Source organism: Melopsittacus undulatus, chromosome 12 (assembly GCF_012275295.1).
Source record: "Melopsittacus undulatus isolate bMelUnd1 chromosome 12, bMelUnd1.mat.Z, whole genome shotgun sequence".
NCBI lineage: Eukaryota > Metazoa > Chordata > Aves > Psittaciformes > Psittaculidae > Melopsittacus > Melopsittacus undulatus.
The window spans coordinates 5,435,011-5,452,176 of NC_047538.1; the positions used below are offsets into that span (position 1 = coordinate 5,435,011).

At 45.3% G+C, this 17,166-nt stretch overlaps 1 protein-coding gene across 1 annotated transcript in view; it reads right to left on the reverse strand.

The window, feature by feature from the left end:
- TMEM201 (transmembrane protein 201) overlaps nucleotides 1–17,166 on the reverse strand; it is a 28,638-nt gene that overhangs the window by 10,359 nt on the left and 1,113 nt on the right. Inside the window, exons 2-6 of the mRNA XM_034068094.1 lie at nucleotides 12,494–12,614; nucleotides 11,708–11,902; nucleotides 9,750–9,926; nucleotides 8,969–9,360; nucleotides 8,319–8,522 (exon numbers count right to left, since the gene is read on the reverse strand). Coding sequence (XP_033923985.1) covers nucleotides 8,319–8,522; nucleotides 8,969–9,360; nucleotides 9,750–9,926; nucleotides 11,708–11,902; nucleotides 12,494–12,614 — 1,089 coding nt within the window. The remainder of the gene's footprint in view (nucleotides 1–8,318; nucleotides 8,523–8,968; nucleotides 9,361–9,749; nucleotides 9,927–11,707; nucleotides 11,903–12,493; nucleotides 12,615–17,166) is intronic.

Here is a 17,166-nt window from a genome sequence, read left to right on the forward strand (position 1 = left end):
TCCTGGTGCTTGCAAGCAGGACATGCCTTTAACAGCAGCAAGGAACTCCTCAGTCTTGCAGCAGAAACTGCCCAACCTCTTCAGGTTCCAGAGGACCTGGGAAGGGTGTCATGCTTTGCAAACGTGCAGAGGTCTTTAGTGCACAGATACAGACACATTTGCCCCACCACACACAGAGATGTAAACAGCAGAGGTACATGTGCATCTCAGCTTTGTAAGAGGAAATGAATGGGAAGGGAAATGAGAAGTGCAGCTCAGGACTATGATGTGAATGGTATCAGAAAGAGTGATACCTACCACTCACTGGGGCATGTCTGCAAAGGGCAAAGCAGAGCATGGCCTGTGGACAGCACAGCTTTTTCCTATCTTTGCACTCTTTGTGTCTCTGGGCTAAGGGACAAACCTCACACAGCTCCTTGCTGCAGTGGAAAATACCTTCTCTGGCTCATTGACAGTTTTTCACTTACAGGCTGGAAGATATTACAGTCATTTATCACTCATAACCACTATCTTCTTCCTGGGATTTTAACTTTTAGGATCAGAGTTTCATGGGCTCTGCTGCTCACCAGCCCTACTTCACAATGTGCAGCCAGATCCTCTGGGCAGCTGATGGCAGCATCCAGAAAAGGAATATTTCTGGTTAGCAAAGAACAGCTGAAGAGTTTTAAGCATAACATATTAATGACTTATGGATTGAGTGCTGACCAGAGAATGGCTTATATATTGATCTGCTCTGAACAGAGTAAATTCCTGCAACATGTGAAAGTCCTGTGTACTCTACTCTTCAGTGTCCACCACTGTCATGTCAAGAGGGGTAGATACTGCTAAGAAGCAGGGTGCTCTCATGGGAATGCACTTCATGCCCAAGAATGGTGAGCTCAACCAAAACTTCTTTGAGAAGCAGATGATAAAGGTGAAGAGATCAAGAGGACCATAAAGCAGGATGCAGCCACATCACACGGAATGGAGCAGTGCAGCTGTGTCTTTGCTCTCACACTACTGCCTTGCTCCAAGCCGTTTGTGCATGTGATGATAATAATGGGTTTGGTAACAGAGGGGGAAAAGTCACAAAAAAAGGAAGGAGTGAAAAAAAAAAAGGCTCTGGAGTCACAGTTTGTGGAAATAGGGCCCGGAAGCCGTTTATTTCAGAACTTGGTATTGTGAACATCAAAACTGGGGTATCTCAGTCAGTGGTTACAATGGTCACAGCGTTACTACAGTGGGCACAACTCTGCTACACAGATACTTTAAATAAATAGAAGGTTAAAGAAGAGTATTACATGGTATGGGACCGTACACTGTCCTGAAGAAAAACCTCCCCCCAGCAGAGCCTCCCCTCCTCTTGTCCCAATACCTCCCTCTTATCCACAGTCACCACCACACGTGTGTGCCTTCTGAATTCACATTTTAAACAGACATGCTGCATCATCTATGGGATAGAGACATGGGAGAGCCTTTCGAATTCACATTTTAAGCAGAGATGCTGCATCTTCTATGGGATAGGGACATGGGAGAGCCTTTTGAATTCACACTGTAATAAGAGATGCTGCATCTTCTATGGGATAGAGACATGGGAGAGCCTTTTGAATTCACATTTTAATGAGAGATGCTGCATTACCCCTGGGATACAGACATGGGAGAGCACAGTTCATGTACTGTAGCTGGACCCACTCTTACTATGTGATAATTCAGCACATGAAGAAAGAAGACAAGACAGTCACGGCCAGGCAGCTTGCTGTATGTGCTCAAGTTCATCTGCCTGGAGGCAGCTAGGGAGCTGTGGGTCAGTCATGGGCTATAATATTTGCTCTGGACTTAAGGTCCCATCATAATTTAGCTATGAGTTACCCATGTATGACTGCACCACTTTCTCCAAGCAGCACGGGTGCTGCTGCCCTGCCTGTGGAAGCAGCTCACTTAGTGCTGGCAGAGATAAGCACATTTGTGTGAGCTGACCTGCAGTCACTTGTCTGGTGTGCTGCATCACATCTGTCAGGGCCATAAGCTGTGCCTCCATATGCTGACATAATCAGGGGTGAAGAGCAATACAGTGAATAAAAAACGGGGAGAGGGAAGGATAATGCTAAAAAAGGGGCACAGGTCTCAGACACATCAAGGTGACTTAGCTATAAACTTTAGCTGCCAAGACTAAGAATTCTTTTCTCCTACACACTGTCCTGCTTTGGATGCAAAAGGAGGGGTGAATTAGAGATGAGAATGCTCCAGATGCCAGGTCCTGCATTAATACCTTCTAGAGTAGACACAGATGTTTGTCATCAGTTTTGCCTTTGCTGCTAGCTGGTGGCACAAAGATAAAGGGGGGGGTTTGTGTGTATGCACATCCCATGTCTACAGCACTCCAGACTTGCTGGCATGACAAAAGCGCTCAGAGGATCTCTTCCCTGCCTGTGCACTGGATAGCTTTGGTCCCAAATGAGGCTTTACAGGGGATGACTTCAGGACTGAGTACTGCCCCTTTCATATCAGAGCATCTGCTATGGTTCAGAGGCCCCAGCACACCAGAAACGAACTGGCAGGTTATATGTGACAGCACATAAGTTCAAAAGCATCTCTTTAAAAACCAAAGCAAAGCTATACACCACAGCTCCCTGCTTTCAGGAGTGGAGTCAATCTCAAGCAATCATTTGGCTATTAATTATATTAATTTTCATAAGAGTATAAATAATTTATCCACAATACATGAATACATACTTTCTGTAGTATCTAAGCATGATTATTAGCTTCACATCATCTCAACATACTGGAAAAATAGTCATAAAGACAAAATAAAACACCACTACACCAGTATTATAGTCCCATCTTGCCCTCAGCTTTTGACACACCCAAGCTCAGCTCACCAGGGCATGCAAAGCACAGATGCAGGCAAGGAGGAGTTAATACAAAGGAAAGACTGGGATATAAATATAGAGCATTTAGAGTTGTAAGGGGCCACAAAGGCGTCAGTTTGCATGCAGTGATGTCAGTGAGGGCTTCAGGAAGACCAGAAGCAGCAGCAGAGATGCTTGCTTGGTTGCTCTGGGTTCTCCCTCAAACCCCTGTAGTCTGCAGAGCTGCCCAGACACTTAAGAGTGCAGCCCAAGTGTCCTTTTCACTGCCACACTCACTGGTGGCACCTGAAGGACAAAAGCACCAGCTTGACAGACAGAGGCACTGTTGTCCCAAGCTGCAGCTGCAGCAGCCCCACTGAAGCAGAGCCACACAGTGCTGTCAAAAACCATGTCCAAGGAAAGGCACTTAATGAACTCCCATCGGCCCTTTTATACATCCAGCTCTGTTGGGCAGGGTACAAGATGATTCTGAGTTGGCAAATCAGCCACAGCCACTCTGGGCTGGAGCACATCTGATCTAATGACACAGAAACCCTCCCCACCTCAGTTCCATTCTGCAGTACCATCCTCTGCTCCAGACACCCAGCCTGTGGCCAGTGTGGAAAAGTAGCACCTGAAATTAGAGGCTTTTGGGCTAAAAGCCTCTAATCATGTTAAGATGTTTGCATGTTCTGGCCTGCATGGCTGGGAGAATCCTCAGGCAACAAAGCTGTATCTGGTGACCAAAGGTTCTGTGTTCCTTTATGGCCTGAAATAAGAGTCCAACTAAGTGAAAACAAGAAGCTCAAAGCACTGAGCTCACAGCATATCGGTTCTGGATGAGTTTTGTATCAGCTATGTTAGAAAGTTACGAGCTCTTTTTAGCTACTACCCCCTCAGCAGCAGGAAATGTGTACTCATGTGTCATACAAAATAGCACCTCAGCTGCAGGAGTTGGGCTGGCACCAAAACGTCTGAGCTGGAAGCATACATTTCGTTCTGCTGGACTCACTGGGGGAAGCAACCAGGAAGGGTTAGATGACAGAGCTCACCACGGAGTTATTTGCTACCTGAACCTTGAGTAAAAAATGTAGTTAGTAGAGCACCTTCCATACAGACCCTACAGACTGGCATAGGGTTTAGAACAGTCTATTTGGCATTGAAATAGTGCACTGCAGGAACAGTAAAGGCTTGTGGCAGGGGGGTGGAACTGGGTGCTCTTTAAGGTCCCTTCCAACCCACACCATTCTGTGATTCGAGGGTGCTTTAACCTTTTTTCCTCTCCAGAAACAGTTAACAGTGAAGTACTGCCAACTTGTAACTGACCTTCAGGCCTAACTGTCTAAGGAGATGCAATGGGTACAGACGGAATGTCAGCAGGTTATAGAAATAAAATGCCTTTCTACTCCTTTCTTCTTCCCAAAGATCAATCCTTCTCTTCCATCAGCAAAAGCATGTGAGACAAAGCATGTGAGAACAGCAGAAAGAGAGGAGACTGTCAGCATTAGAGTCTCTAAAAGACCACAAATGCAATCACTGTAAGCTTGCTTTCGCAGCTCTGAGGTTTTTAGTTGCTTTCAGAAGCAGCAGCACAGACATGAGGCACCAAGAAGTGGGAAAATAAGGTGACACCTGAGCAAAGACAAAGGCTTCTTTGGCATTAGAATTGAACCACATTTCAATGTGTTACTTTGTTAGCAATCTTTCCAATTATGAGTCCAAAAGTTGGGGACAAAGCACCTCAGAGACCAGGGCATCAGTTGTACAGGTTGGCCATGAAACAAGGTCTTTTTCTGATGTTCTGACATAAAATTAGTTCAACTTGTAAACATACATCATTTGTATTGATCTGCATAAAGATTTCTGTTTGTAGACAAATGCATTTCTCGCTTGCATGTCACAAGTAACAGGTCTCCCAGAGGAAAAGATTTTAAAGGGGGCATAATTAGCACTTGCTGTGTAAACAGAGCTAAACCATTGCTTAACTGTATTAGTCAGGTTTCACAGTGTAAATCCCACAGTTCTATCACCTGCCTGTTCCCGCTGCCTAGTGTCCATCCTCCCCATCCCAGTACTGCACAGGAAAAAAAGAGAAGAGATCAGGCACAGGAAAACAAGGTAGCACTTAACAGCAAAACAGGGTAAAAGGCGCCAGACCCCAGAGAGGTCAAAGATGAGGCAGGTTTAAATTGAAAGGAAAAAACCCCAAAAGGCGCTGCTAAAAAGAAGGGAGGAAAATAGGTGCTCAGAAGAGACGGGAAGCCACATGAAACAGGATGAAGTGAAACTTAATACTGAAAGCCTTGACTTCCAGCTCCTGAAAGCAAAACATGTACAGAGGCTGATGAGCATCTTTAGAGGGAGACAGTTTCCTTTGCTACTGGGCAAGAAAATTTGGACAGATTCATTTTATTCTCATTAAAAATAGGATATTGCCATGCAAAATCAGGCATGACATTACCATGACCATCCACACACTGTAATAGCTTGTCAGCTGCTCATCCCCTTCCTCCTTCTAGCAGTCTCAATATATCCTTCTAAACATGAGAGTCCTTCCATCGCTTGGACAGCAGCAAGAGGGACTGCTCACCTCTGCCATACCAGGTATGTTCATGTGCTAGAAGCTAGCAGGAACTTCCAGTCCAGCCTGCAGAATAGTCCAGTCCAGCTAAATAAAAACATCAGTCTTTTCCTATGTTTACGGGGAAAACTTGAAAGCACTGAAGCAGGAAGAAGGGAGGAAGGGGGGAAAAAAAGGGGTAGATGTCTTATTTCACTTAATGGACAAGGTTTCCTGGGTCTTCTGTGCAGCTTATTTAGAGAACAGCAGAACTGACACTGGATTTGGTTCCAGTGCCCATTACATTGGGTGGCTTTGTCCACTAATTGGGCTACAGAACAATGGTGCTGGAAGGGCTGCTGCAATGAGTTCTCCAGGGTGAAATCATTAGAGCCATCACTGCACTGAAAGGAACATTGAGTAGACAGTAACAGCACATCCATACACACGATTGTATGTGTCTTCCTATCTGTTCCCCAGCTTACTGCTGTCTTAACATTGCTCCCTGCTCCAATAGGCTGATAGGTATAGAAAAAAGACTGGATTTTTAAGGAATGCTTCCTATTAAGCCTTCTAATGGGCTGCAGGAAAGAGGCACCAGAGTGACTGTGAAGGTCTAACCTGGCACTGAGGACCCTGCACGCTTCTGCTGGCTTTTTTTCCTGTTTTAGTAAAGTCATATGGCTTCTTATAGTATTTACTTTGAAGCACTTCTCTAAATTCAAGTGTCCTAGTGGAAAATGTCACATAATGGTTCTAATTTAGCATTTTGGAAGTCTAAGACTGGAATAAGAAACAATGTGTGACTGTGAGCTGGAAGACAAACCTTTTGGGTCAGGATTGATACCTGATGGGAACACAGAAGAGTGGAACCAGACTGCAGATGCTGGTTTCCTGTAGTAGATACATAAGTAAACAGCACTCAGAGCAGCACCATTGACAAGCACCAGAATGGAGAAAGGTGTTCTCTTTGCTTGGAGGTGGGTATTGCAGTTATCTGAAGGCACTGGAAAGAAGTTCTGAAGGAGATCACAGGTGGGAAGGAGGATTGTGTGCTCCCTTCCCATGCCAGTTGTTAAGTTAGAGGCACATGGGCTCTCACCTGAGAGCTGAACCTTCCCATGACACCCTCAACTTGGCTGATTGTTAATGAGTCTCTACAGAGCTCTCGGGCAGTGCTACCTTCCTGCTCTCACAATGATACCGGTTTGAAGAACATGAACAATAAAAAGCTACAAAATATCTTTTATTTCCTTTAAAAAGGGTTCTGGAACTTTACCAGCACCTGCAGCACGCAGTAGTGTCTGAAGTGTTCAGCAGCAGATGCTTTTTCAGAGTGAGAATTCCTACTTTACAGTTTATACATAGGAAGATCAAGCCACGCAATTAACTTCTGTCAGGCTATTAGTGTGGCAAGCTCTACTGTGCTGTTCTGACCAGAAGTAAATAGCACATCTCCTGTAACAATGCTGTTTCCTCTTGAAAGACCTAAACCTGCATGGGAAACTCATGGAGTGCCTTGCAAAAACCACTGCAGGGTAATCAGACTGCTTAACCTAAGAGGCCCCAACAAGTTAATCCTACAAAAACCCAAGCAGCTGAAAGCTCCTTCCTCCCCACACGGTTACAACCACTGATCCCAGCTTTCAGTGGAGGGCTGCCAGGCACTCAACTCCAAGTCCTGATTTCCAGACCTCTTTGTCCAGCAGCATTAGCACCAATGCCAGTCTTCAAATAAGAACCCCTCCAAGTAACAAGAAAGCTCCATCTCTATTGCCACGTAACCCTGCAGGAGAGGCTCTCACCCCTTCCTATAGCACACCCTCCTAATCTGTGTTCTCAACCATTGACTAAGTAGTGATGTACAAGGAAAGCTGACCACATACCATGATGTGGTTAGTCCCATATTTCTTCTCCTTCTAAGGCTACAGGAGTGAAGGAACATTCTCATTTTTATCCAGTTGTGCTTTTACACACATGCTCCTCAGGGGGTGGGTTAAAATCCCAAAGAAAACCAGCACTGAATGCAACAGCCACTGAATTTGAAATGCAAATCGACAGCCATTGATTTGAAATTTTAGCCTAAACCACCTGAACACTCTCAGATATTGAATCAAGACACCCTGAGCTACAGAACTTTTTAAAGCACCCTTTTACAAAAGTCATTGAAGTTTCAGTTAAAAGCACTTAAGGATGCCTCTCCACTTAAAACAGGAGTCACAGGAGAATGGCAGAGAGAAAGCATGCAGTTAAGTGATGCTACACAGTAGAAGGCAAGAACCACCAGGTTATGGACTCCCCCCTCGCATGCCTGCACACCATGCAGTGTTACTACAGCACACATTACGAGGACTTGGAATCCAGAGGCAAGTTCCCATCAGTTCAATATTAAAATGACCAGCACCATTAGAAAACCGAAGGCGGCCTGGGCCCCATGGTGGATCAAGGCAGAGGATTCCTCTGTGACTGGCTAAGGATGGACAGGCAGTGAGAAGAACCAGAAGGAGAGGAGAAGCCAGAATCTCTTTGGCTGGAGGAGCAGAATGGGAAGGAAGCTGCATTTATGGAGCAGTTTGTGAAGCAGCTGCTGGAAGAATTGGCTTTGGGGAAGTTGGATATTTGCACTGCTGATGTAGGATTCAGGAAGAAGGGAGGATGGAGGCAGCAGGAGTAGCTTCCATGGCTAGCACCAGCAGTGGAAGTGCTCCAAGCAGCCACCACAGTGGGAAGCAAGGATGGGAAACAAAATCATATCTAAAATGGAAGAAAAGATCTTCACTGCTTATCTAAGTAAAAAAAAAAACAACAAAAACCAGCAAAAAGAAGAAACAGAGGAAGGGGAAATCAAAAGAGGAGAGAGAAGCACCAGTCGCAAAGAGTTCACAAGGCTTTTTTCCTCCTTCCCCCAGCGTCACTGCTCTGGCTCTGACCTTCGGGGCCGGTATCTCCGATGGCCCGTTGACTTCCGCGTGGCCACTGCTGCAGTGAAGCCCACCAAGCAGCACAAGGATGTGGTGCCAAATTTGGCTGTGTCCAGCCAGCTGGGTGTTTCTGTCTTCAGGTATCTCTCAGCTAAATGCAGACTCATCACTATGAACCACAAGACTGAAGAAAACGCATCAATTCTTCGGAGCCTGCAATGCCAAAAAGAAAGCAAACAAGACACAAGGTAAGAGTTTAAACACCAATGAATCCCTTGGTCCTGAAGAAGGGAAGATGGGGAAAAGGTGGGGAGGGTACCCAGATTGAGGAGGTTGTGTATTATCTCTTACTATGGTTTTGCCACCTGAATAAGTCAGCTCCATTTTCTACCAGATTAGAGCTGCACTGGGGAGTTTTTCATTCATGGTAATTCAAGATTGAATTGAACAAACCAAGGCACAGATCCAAAACCAGCTCTGCTGTTGCCATCCAGCAGGCCAGCAACCCAAAGAATAACAAGGAGAACGGTGGCACCCAGTACTACATGTGCCATTCTGGCAACGTTCACCCCCTGCCTCACTGGGTCAAGACAAGGCAAAAGATCTCCAACATAATGCAGTTGTTCTTGAAGTGAACCAGAAGAGAAGAGCCCACGCACCTGATCCGCCCAGCTAAGAACATGGCCAGCAGGCAGGTGAAGAGCCCAAGGACAGCGACTGCAACCTGGTGGTTCTTCCCGTAAGCCCATGCTGCACTCAGGTTCTCCACCATCTGCTCTGGGAGCAGATGGAGCAGCTCTCGCCAGCGGGCCACTGTCATGGAAGTGTCATTTTCCAAGTCTGCATGTGAGCTTGTACCAGTCCTGTTTGGAGTGGATGCTGGACCAGAGGAGACAGGAGCAGATATTGCTGTGCTGGGTGAGAAGGGGTTGCCTGACCCATACAAGGCCAATAGAACCAGGAACGCACAGCTGAGGAAGGCCAAGAACCGCAGAAGTATCACCTGGGCTGGTGTGGTTATGGAAGTAGAAGAGGTGGATGAACATAAATTCTGCAAAGAAAGGGAGAAACACCTCATCAGAAGCTGAATGAACTCTAGTAAGGGTCTGAAATGGTGCTTTATGAAACACTTCCAGACTATAGGGTTTACTGGACAGTTTTGCTGAAGTCCTTTTAAGTCTCTGTACTGACACCACATGGCATGTCGTAGACTAGCAAAGAGGAACAACAGAGCTATGAGCAGAAGCCAAGCTCAGGCAGGGCAGTGAGGGAAGGAGGTGGTCATAATTCACTTCCCATTGTTCTTACTCATCTTGTAATCTACAGTTTTCTGCACTGTACTCACAAACTGGCTTTCCTGCCTCCCCTTTTCTGCCTGTCCCACTATTTTCCTTCCAGTTCTCACTACCCCCTAAATTCCTCCATCTCTCCCATAGGTACCTGACTATAGGTCTTGTCTGTCTCACGGCGTTTGAAGTGGTGGCTGAGCAGCAGCGCCCGGAGCTGCCGGTTCTGATGTTTGATGTAATACTCCACAGCAGCCTGGCATGGTCGGCACAGCTTGTAGGTCTGCTCCAGGTGGTGCTTGTACACCTCAATCTCCTCATCATATTTGTTCTGGTGAGGGAACAGGAGAGGAAAAGTAGGTGAGAACTGCAGGTCCCTTGACCACTACACTTGCTACTGGCATGTGAGCAAGGAATGCTTCCAGTTTCTAGTTCCAGAGGAACAGCCACTTGAAACCAGGCTTGAACAGAGACCAAGCTGCAAGCCAGCATAAAACCACTCTGCATATAGCTCCATGTCCCAGAAGAGAAAACAGCCCTTGGAGAAGTCTGCTCTGATCCAGTTTCAGGATGCTGAATTTCTGTAGCCTGGTACCAGGACCTTATGAACTCAATACAGAAGATGAGACCAAACACTAGCATCGCTCTTCCCCTCCTCAAATGAGAGGAAACAAAAGACATGTTGCCCCTTTACAGCACTGTGCTGGAGAAAGGAACAAGCTCCTTTCAAAACTCAGCCCCAGGCTCAAAGGCTGTCAGTGGCTGAAGGCCTTGGAGAGATGAGCTGCATAAATCATTAACAGCACTTGTAAAAACAGTGAGCTGGGTCAAAGGTACATTTTTCAGTGTCACTATAGCAGACACATATCTTATCATAGAGGCTTCTAAGGCTTTTCCATCTCCACCCCTCTCAAGATCCTCAAGTCTCTCTCAAGATCCTTGTACCAAAAGCATACAGCTGGAAGCATGCAGCTTCTTTGGGAGAAGGAAGTACAAAGATGCACTGCAAGCAGCCTTTGGACTTGCTGCAGCAGTTTCACAAGCTCCATCTGCTGGAACCGAGAAGGAATCACATGGGTGAGACCAGTACCAGCAGACTTATCCCTTCCTGGACAGGCCAGCAATGCCGCGGAGCCACTGCTGTCACCGACAAACCTATCTAACCACGTTGGACAACACAGTCCTGTCTCTGAGCTGGCACAGACACGGCAGCTCACTGAATGACTAAAATGGGGCCAACGGCTGGTGTGACCTGAGCAAGTGGCAGGGACTAGAAATAAAGCTGAGAAAAGGCAATCAGCCGCTGGTGTTCTCATTAGGCATGATCAAATTTAAATCTGTTCCCTGAGTCATGCTGATTAAACTCATTCCAATTACACAAAGCAGACTGGATTAGGCAAGCCAGAGGATGAATGCATCGCACTACTGCACAGTCTTATAAGCCCAAGGCTTTATCATAGTTGAAAATGAAGGAGTCCAGCACTGAATTCAGCGCATGAAACCCTGGGAGGCATGAAACTGTGAAGGAGAAACCCCAGTATCCTCCACACATATTAAGCAGTGGGAAGGGCAAGAAGTTGCTCAGCAGGAAATCCTGCTGTGTAACTGTGAAATCCCTTTGCCCTCCCAGGCACATGATGTGGCTCCAAAGGATTCCTCTCTCCATAGTAAAAGCAGAGCAGCATAGCCAAGGCCTCAGGAAAAATCTACTAAGGCTTCAAAGTGATTAGCAGGCTGTTGTGTCTCCCAGATCCTGCAAGCTCAGCTAGGTAAGTACGGGAGGTGTAAGCTGATCTCAGCAATGTAAGGGTTTAGTTTTGGGCTCAAGCTTCAACTTCCAGTGTCTATCTAGAACAAGTCGTTACAGTCTGGCTTTAGAGCAGGATTAATAAGTTTGAAACACCAATCAGTAGTAACCTTCTCCACACTGGAGTGCCACATAGTGCTTCTGAAGACTCCTGAAGCATCATTCCACAGCACACTGAAAAATTCCTATCTCTCCTGCTTACTAGGCTGAAGCATGGAATTAAACAGAGCAGGAATAGCAAATAATGCATTGGAATGCCTTGAACAAACATTCTCCTGTGCTACCAGCCCCTAAGGAACGCTTACCTCTTCCCTTGGTGAGAATGAAGCCAGTTGTTTGATCTTTGTGGTTTGATGGTTGTTGCATTTCTTGCAAAGCAGAATTTGGCTGCTCACCCACTGTTGTGGTTTGGTAGGATCACAGAAAGTCATAGCCCCCGACACAACATGGTTAAGGTGTTCCATGTACTGAGCAGGGATGGGCTTGTTGTAGTCTCCATTCTGGCAAAAAGCAAAGGGGGAGGCAGGAGGGAAAGCAAACATGAGATCACAAAATCAAAGCTTGGTATTCTCTGGTTGATAACAAGAATACTTGAGCTCTGTCAGGAGCTTTACACTCCATGCATTTACCTCTGTAACAAAAGAAGTTAGCTAAAGAGACAAAATGCTTCGAATCTTATCCCTCCTCCAGTGTTCTGTACACTTATTGCAAGCAGCTGGTGGGGGTGGATTTTGGCTTAAGACCAGCTTTGTTATTTAATACCCTAAATACAGGAATTCAGCTGTTCTAACTGCAAAACCAGGGAATAATTGTTCCATGCATTAAAAGGAAAGTTCTTAAGGCACTTTTTGCCCTTTGAAGAAAGAGAAAAATTTATCTCTCATTCTACATCAGCACACCCCAGTACAGAGGATTCTTCTGTAAATTTTATCAAGTGATCAGCTCACAAATGGTCTGCACAGATCTACCACTGTCCAAACCCTGGATATTTATCTGTACTGGGCCCAGATCACCTAAAATGAGGAGCAGGGTTTTCCCTGAAAGGCCCATTCTACCTTCCTAGCCACCCATCAATCAATTTGTCCCCATACCTCTTGGAACCCATTGTACTGCTCACAGTTGGGGCAATCCCAGCAGTTGCGATTCCCATATGGTACTACTGTGTCCTGATTGCAGAACCAGCAGTTCACTGTCACGTGTGTGGGCTTCTTCCTGTTAGGAAAGGAAACATGTCAGGCATGACCACTGATTTCAGCTGATGTAGGGGAAAGTGATGGCTTTCAAACAGGGAAATGCAAGAGAGGCTGGAATAACAATCAATCTTCCCATTCAGCATGTTTGATGCTATGACTCAGAGTAGTCACTTAGCAATGAAAAGATGGACTGTGAAAGTAGCAATCAATTCTGCCTGATGCTCATCTCTTTGTGCCAGCACCATGGACATGCCAGACCTTTACTAACAACCTTGTGAATAACCCACTTCACTGTTTTCCAGAGGCATATTTGGGGGTGCAAGTCCTCTCCATAACCAGCACGGTTCATGTATGCAAAAGGTGCAGAAGAGTTGCTGCTTAACACACACGATTCTGGGAAGTGGAAGTTAGGATCCACACAAACTGCGTATGATGCAGAAACCTAGGAAATGGGCTCATGGTTACAGTTCTATCCATCCTGCCTGTTACAAATAAGGACGCCAAATTATCTTAAGGTTCAGGCACTGTAAATAGCTGTTTCTTCAGCTCTTCAGATATATAAGGAATTGAGGAATCAACACATCTAACTCAGTTTTTAATGCACTGGAAGAGATGAAAATCTAATGACCTGGATTCATATACGTAAGCCCTTTGTTTCTTAAAAGAATCCTGTTAAAACAACAGTCACTACAAGAGAACCAGTTGTGACTTGGCCTCATTGCAACAGGTTGTGACAGATGTTTGAGCACAGAACTTCAGTGGCCTGACCCTCAGGCTCACCTGCTAAAGAAGGTCTGAATTGTCTTGAAACTTGGTACAACATCCAACAGGAAGCTTCCTGTCAGGTTAAGGCAACACAGCCCAGTTGTCTGGGTTTATCAGAACAAACCAAATCACAACTCCAAGGGAGGGCAGCTGCTCAGGCAAAGCCCAGGCAGGGATTTGCTATGGCGGCTATGCAGACAGACGGATACAGCTGCTACAACCCTTTACTGCCCAACTCCATCAAGCTTCTGAAGTGGCAGGGAAAGCAAAGAGCAGGCTCACCAAAGGGCCTGGAAAGCAAGTCACAGTAGCTAAAGCACTTCCTGCTCTAGCAAATGTGCTTTGCTGCTACACTATTCTCTAGAGAAACATCTCAATGCTGCAGAGATGCTGTATCTACCCTGCAGCTAAATGGGCAAGTGGGTCTCCACTTAAGCTGGCTTCTCTCTCAGCCACCACCTCTGTAGCTGGATGCCTACAACCCCACTCCCATTTCCACAGACCATGTCTTGAAACCTGGTTCATAAAACACCAAACCCTCAGGTGATGCTTAGGCCTCCTGTTTTCAGTACGAGTGATGAGGATAAGCTTGAACTGAAGCCTAAGAAGCCAGAGTGCAGAGTGGATTCCCTGCCAGATGCTGAAAGAAAATGGCTGGAGCTACTAGGGTGACAGATTCTCATCTCAAAATAGATGCACACACCCACAACCCCTCTTAAAATGAATATTCACTGCTCAACTTTCTTCATTGCCAAGAGGGCTCAAACCAGTAAGTGATCTGAGTTAAAAATACCAGTACTGAAGCTCACAGGCAAAGAAATAGGAAGTTTAAAGCAGACAAATCAAGGCTGCTAGTCTAAGTTATCCAGGAGCTACTCCTGTCCACAGCCACATGAAATACAGATACCTGCAATACCTGTTGGTGCTGATTTTACCTCATAGATGTAAAAGCTATGAAAATACAACACATAGATTTCAGTATGTTGACCACCAAAATACAAACCCTACTGCACTGTGAGCATAGACTGTGATAGCAAACACAACCTAAACTCCATCCTGATGCAGGTTATTGCACAGGTCCCTGAACGTGTCACCTTCATGTAACACCATCCTCTGGCACCCATGGAAATAAGACAGACAACACTTCAGCCCCTACCTACCACAGGGCTCTGACTTCCATGTAGAGTATGTAGAAGCACTAATTTCAAGGGTAACACAGAAGAGGAAAGCACACACCAAAAAACATAGCAAAGCATGCATACTATAAAACAACCAGTGTCAAACACTGTCTGAGAACTTGCTAATATCAGAGACCAAATCCTTGGTATACTTGACACCTTTCCATCTTTTCCAGAGAGGATACCATTTCTCTCTTGATGCTGAGGAGGTGCTACCGAGGGTTATAAACAGCAGCCCTTCATTCTCACAATGTATGCAAAAGAAACTACTAAATCCTTAATTATTTAGGATAAAAAGCAATAAGCCTTTCCTTTTGTGAACTTATAATCTGTTGCCATAGAAATAGATGCAAAAAACTCAGAAGTTCCCAACCTGTTGTGTGCATCAAGATGGGAAAGAACCAACAAAGGTCATTTCAGGCAAGAACATGTAGGCAGTAGGGTGCTAATTATACAGTAGCTGGGCATGACTCTAAAAACAAAGACCAAGCTGGAAAGACTCTCAAACACAGATTTAATGACTATAGAACTGTATATACCTTGACTGAATTGAACATGAAGTGAGAAACCATTCCCAGGTTTGGGAACACTGTTTTGCAGGTAGATCTTTGCTCAAGACAAACCTGGAGGGGAATACCTGGAGTAAATTCAGTTATGAGATCAATACCTAAATGTCAGATATAAAACACTCCTTTGTGAGAGGCTATCAGACTCCTTTAGTTTGGTAACAAAAATCAGACTGCAGGTATAGCCATTGACAAACACTGGTTAGCAACTAGTCTGTGCCTCTCTTGGAAGGAAGACAAGTTCCTTCTTATGTTACAACTCCCAACACTCCACTATTGCCACTTACACATGCCTTTAAGGTCATGCTTAAGTCCACACTTCTGGATTGCCAGAACAACACTCTCCCTGGTAAGTGCAAGTCTATTATTACTATTATTATTATTATTAATCTGGATTGCTAAATAGTTTTATTTACATCTATTTCCCCCCCTCATTCTGATTCTCTTAATCATTACATTAAGATATTTGGGTTTCCATATTCTCAAGTGGATGTGCAGCTCTTCACTGGGTTGCCCTCATCCTCTGCCAAGGATTAAAAGAAAAAGCAATTCTCCATTATAAGCATCTAAAGCAACACTCTTCATTCTGGCACAACTGCATTAAAAGCAATTATACAAACAGCTATGCCAGCAAATCTGAAGGAAAAAATAACCCCACACTAGGAAAAGAAGCTCTTTTGCACAGATCAGTTTTGATCAGAACATTGTCTGACAGCAGTTTCACATAACCAAGGTACAGACCCAGCCCGTGGCACAGCATGGCTGAGTTATTAAGAAGCTCATACATAGGGAAGTTCTTGGGTGGCAGGTCCCTGAGCTGCTGTAATTCCAGGTTGTGCCCATATCCATTACCTGTCTATAAAGGGGTTTGCCAGCAGAGCCCCGATGCTAAATCCCATTTTCCAACAGGAGAAAACCACATCACAGCTGTCCAGATACCAGCAGGCAAAGGGTGACAGAGATGCATTAGCTCAGAACTAGCAGTTGCAGACAGGGTTGAAGATTCAACCACAGGACCAGATTCCTAGCAAGCATTTAACAGGTTATAATGCAGCCCAAGAAGAAGACTTTGTGTCTTCTAACAGGGAAAAAGGTGCCCCGTGAACTGAGGCAGGGACGCAGACCCACAGTCATAAACACCTCCTGGGCTGTTTCCTTCAAAAACTGTCTTCGTGAAACTGCAGTTTTAGCATCTTTTAATACCTGGAGAATACAGTCCATCAAGACAGGATCCTCCAGAAAGGTGCCTCTTTTTGCTATCTCTGCATCCGTGAGAGGCTCTCAACTAAATGAACAGCTCCTACTGGCCTCTTAGTGTGAGTTATGGCTTATCTTGACTTGTAGAAGGAGCATCTTTTGCCATCACTGACCCAAAGAGCCCTAAGAAGAAGATGCTCATGGGTTACTCTACACTGGTTCTGACAGGTCAGTAGCTAAAAATCAGGAGGGCCACAAAAGATGAAGGAAACGTGGCTACAGCTGCTAGTCTGAACTCAGCAACCTGACTTCCAACTATAGATAACAAGTAATCAAGCTGTGATCTTGAAGACAGACCACAAAACACATCAATTTTCCTATCTGGTCCAAACTCATAAGGTTTAAGGAGCTCCTGTGCACACCTGGCCAGCAAATCTTGGATTTCCCTGATACAAAAGCACAGTCTTGGGTGCTGGCAGTTACTGAAGTGTAACTCCACACATTGACAGTTATCCCAGAACCACCTCTCCCTAGGCTGCTCTGATATATTTTGCTCCCCCTTCTCCAGGGGGTGGCAAAGGCATCTTGCTAGATCTGTAAGTGCACTCATGCTGAAAATGGGGCAGATGAAAGGTTCATTTAAGTGAGGCAAAGTAAGAAATCAGTTAGTATCAGCACATTGAGAAATACAAATATGCAGCCCCAAAGAGTTATCAAGGTCATCTCCTGAAAACATCTGCAGCTCACTGGCAGCCTTCAAGGACTTGGGGAAGAAACGCTTTCCATTCCAGAGGCCTTTTGATGAACTGAAGCAAAACAAATCCAATCTCTTCCCTCAAAAGGCATCTTAGCCTCATCTGGGTCA